At 33.1% G+C, this 3429-nt stretch overlaps 1 protein-coding gene across 1 annotated transcript; it reads left to right on the forward strand.

Annotated features, from left to right (window-relative positions):
* The first annotated feature begins 617 nt into the window (after positions 1 to 617).
* On the forward strand, positions 618 to 1991 carry LOC106754841 (chitinase 10). Its single transcript, XM_014636907.2, has 2 exons — positions 618 to 1232; positions 1518 to 1991. The coding sequence occupies exons 1-2, from the start codon at positions 709 to 711 to the stop codon at positions 1882 to 1884; spliced, it is 891 nt and encodes a 296-aa protein (XP_014492393.2). The 5' UTR covers positions 618 to 708; the 3' UTR covers positions 1885 to 1991.
* Positions 1992 to 3429: the final 1438 nt, after the last annotated feature.

Here is a 3429-nt window from a genome sequence, read left to right on the forward strand (position 1 = left end):
AAGTGAAAGATATAAAGTTTCTCTCTTAATCTGATTTGATAACATGAATAGTCAAAAACACCATACATTATTTTAACTTTAAACATGATATGTATAAATTATCAACCAATTTATTATTTCTAAATAATTTACCTTTTTTTTTAAAGGATGTAGGGAATATTACGTATGACATTATAATATAAGGAAAATGATATTTTAACTCCATTTTTTGACATCATTTTGACATTGCACACATATCAAAACGTGGTTAGACAATTTTAAATTAAAAAAAAAAAACTTTGGTTTTTCTCTTCCAAATATACCCTTACCTTAACTTTTTTTTAATTTGAAATCGTCCAACTACATTTTGACACGTGTGCAGTATTAAAATGGTCTCTAAAAATGGTGTTAAAATATCGGACAATCATGTTTTAACAACTCTTTTTTAACAATTTTTTTACAACAGGACACGTGTCACAATTCTATTGGTCTGTTTGAATTTATTCTAAAAAAATATTTGAAACGGACCAATTACAAACTGTAACGTATGCATTCTCAAAAAATTGTCAAAAAAAAAGTTGTTAAATAGAACTTTTTCCCAAAATATCATTTTCCATAACATAAATGAAAGAAACCCTCAATATTGACCTTCGAAACCTCCACTGTGGTTTTATACGACAAATTCAACTATTGTGTTACGACATTTTCTTCTCATGACGGTGTCTATAAATGCCTCACTCAGTTATGTTCTTTCTCCCACACGACAGCAAAACAAAATTTGAAGTTGACCCTTTTTGTTTAACAATGGCACTCTCATTCTCCTCTGAGGGCGTCTTTCTCTGCACCTTCTTATTGTTCTTGTCTTTGGGATCTGAAGCTCGTAGATCACCCGTTTCTTCTGTGGTTAGCGAAGAGCTTTTTGATTCGATTTTCCTTCACAAAGACAACGCTGCATGCCCTGCTAAAAACTTCTACACCTACGATTCCTTCATCATGGCATGCAAAAGATTCCCGGAATTTGGTTCTAGAGGTAGTTTAACCACACGCAAGCGTGAGGCTGCGGCTTTTCTTGCTCAAATTTCGCAAGAAACCACAGGTGGGTGGGCTACTGCACCTGATGGACCCTATGCTTGGGGATTGTGCTTCAAGGAAGAAGTTAGTCCTCAGAGTGACTATTGTAATTCCACCAACCAACAATGGCCTTGTTACCCAGGAAAATCTTACAAAGGAAGAGGACCAATTCAACTTTCATGGTATGCATGCATTATACATGCCATATTTGACTGTGTCTTTGCTTAATTTTCATGGATCCTCGTTGTAAAATGTTTTACCATGTTAATCATACACTGTGTCCTATCAGGTTGTTTGTCTGCTAAATCTAACAATCTTGTTATGTATATAGCAGTTCATACTTTTGACTATGCATGCAGTAATGTGAAATATCTTTATAAGGAGCAGTTAAGTTTCTTTTTTTGAGTTCTGGTGATGTGTGTTTTCTTCTGCATGATTCCCAAGACTTTTTGATGTGTATGGTGCAGGAATTACAACTATGGACCAGCAGGGAAGGCATTGGGATTTGATGGATTGAGAAACCCTGATGTGGTGTCAAACAATTCAGTGATTGCCTTTCAAACAGCTTTGTGGTTTTGGATGACAGAGCAAAAGCCAAAACCTTCTTGCCATAATGTGATGATTGGAAAATATGTGGCCACAGAAGCTGACATAGCAGCTAATAGAAGTGCAGGGTATGGTCTGGTGACTAACATAATCAATGGTGGACTTGAGTGTGGACTTCCTGGTGATTCAAGAGTGAATAATCGCATTGGATTCTTCAAAAGATATGCAGCATTGTTCAATGTAGATACAGGACCTAACTTGGATTGTGCATATCAGAAACCCTTTTAAACCTTTTCTTCATTATTATTTTCTTTGCCAAAGATTCACTCATAATTTACTTAATGCTTATGATGTCATATACCCAGTGTTTTAGATTTCAATATTACATTAGATGATGAACACTGAAATTAATAAAATTATTTTCAAGATTTTTTTTTTATTTAGGTTAACAATCACACGATATCTTTTTTTTTTTTTTCTAATTTAAATGTATTAAACTAATTTTAAATATAACGACAAATACATCTGTATATCACAAATTGACTGGTTTCAAAATATTTTAAAATTGTTTATAACATATTTGATCCTTTAGATGTAAAATAACTTAGTACTTACTCATATATCACAATTAAAAATTAAGAGTATTGAGATGGTAAATTGTAATTACGATGATAGCAAACATCTTAAATTTTACAATAACGTTGACACGGATATTGGGTTTGACAATAATATGACACGTCGTGAGTCCAATTGATGGTTTAATTCATTAAGAGTAAAATTGAAGAAAAAAAAAAAAGAAAGTGGAATGAAATATTCTGAGTTGGTTTCTTCCTCAAAACCTCATATCTCTTTCATGTGTATCTTTCTCGAACGTGAAATGGAAATGCGAAAGCAGCGAGTTCCTATTATCACCTTTTATTAAGGCACGGAAGTAATCAAAGTGAAGTTACAAGTGAGTTGTTTTGAATCCTTTTTCTTCTCTCCCAATATATTGTTTATTTTCGTTTAGGNTTTTTGCAGATTTGGTTGGACTGTGGGTGTTGTGTTGAGTTGCAGATGTTCAGTTTTGGTTTTTAGATTGAGTGTGGTAGTTTTTTTTTTTTTAATTATTATAGGATTTTTTTTAATTTTTGCAGATGTTTCTACACCCTCTAAAACTCACATTAAGCATTGAAGAATTAGAATCCAATGAGTCCCCACCTTGTTGGTGTTATAATTTTGAATATAATATTGCAAAATATCTATTTTTGAACATTATTAAAAATAATAATTCTCTAAGAGATATTTTAGGTCATGGGCCTGATCCACTTCCTCCACTACAAAACACCAAGTTGACTCTTTCTCATTAGTTTTTTTTTTTCTCAGTTTCATTCTCTCCTCTCTCTTCTTAATTAGTTTTTCATTTCTTTCTTCCTCTCTTCTAAAAATTATCCTGGGTATAAACTCTATCAGAGTTTCTTACTAGTTCTGTGATCCTGAAATATTTTCGAGAAGTTTCTGTTGTATCTTGGGGGACTTGCGCAATACACCGTGGATAAATCCTTAAGGACAGTGAATTTACACGCCTCAGGAAATTGTGGTTCGAGATTTTGTAAGCATTTTTACTACAGTTGGTTGGGCAATACCTGCTATTGATAGTTGAGGTACACATTATTATTTTCCATACCTGCTAAATAATGACATAACAACAAAACTAACAACAATAAAGAGACAACACCAAATCCAACAACAAATGAAGTGGGATTGAAGGGCGGGAACAATGAACGTCGAATAACAATGAAAGAGAAAAAAACCCTAACTCAACAAATGTTCGAACAACACTAATGAGGTAAA

This window comes from Vigna radiata, unplaced genomic scaffold (genome assembly GCF_000741045.1).
Source record: "Vigna radiata var. radiata cultivar VC1973A unplaced genomic scaffold, Vradiata_ver6 scaffold_273, whole genome shotgun sequence".
Lineage (NCBI taxonomy): Eukaryota > Viridiplantae > Streptophyta > Magnoliopsida > Fabales > Fabaceae > Vigna > Vigna radiata.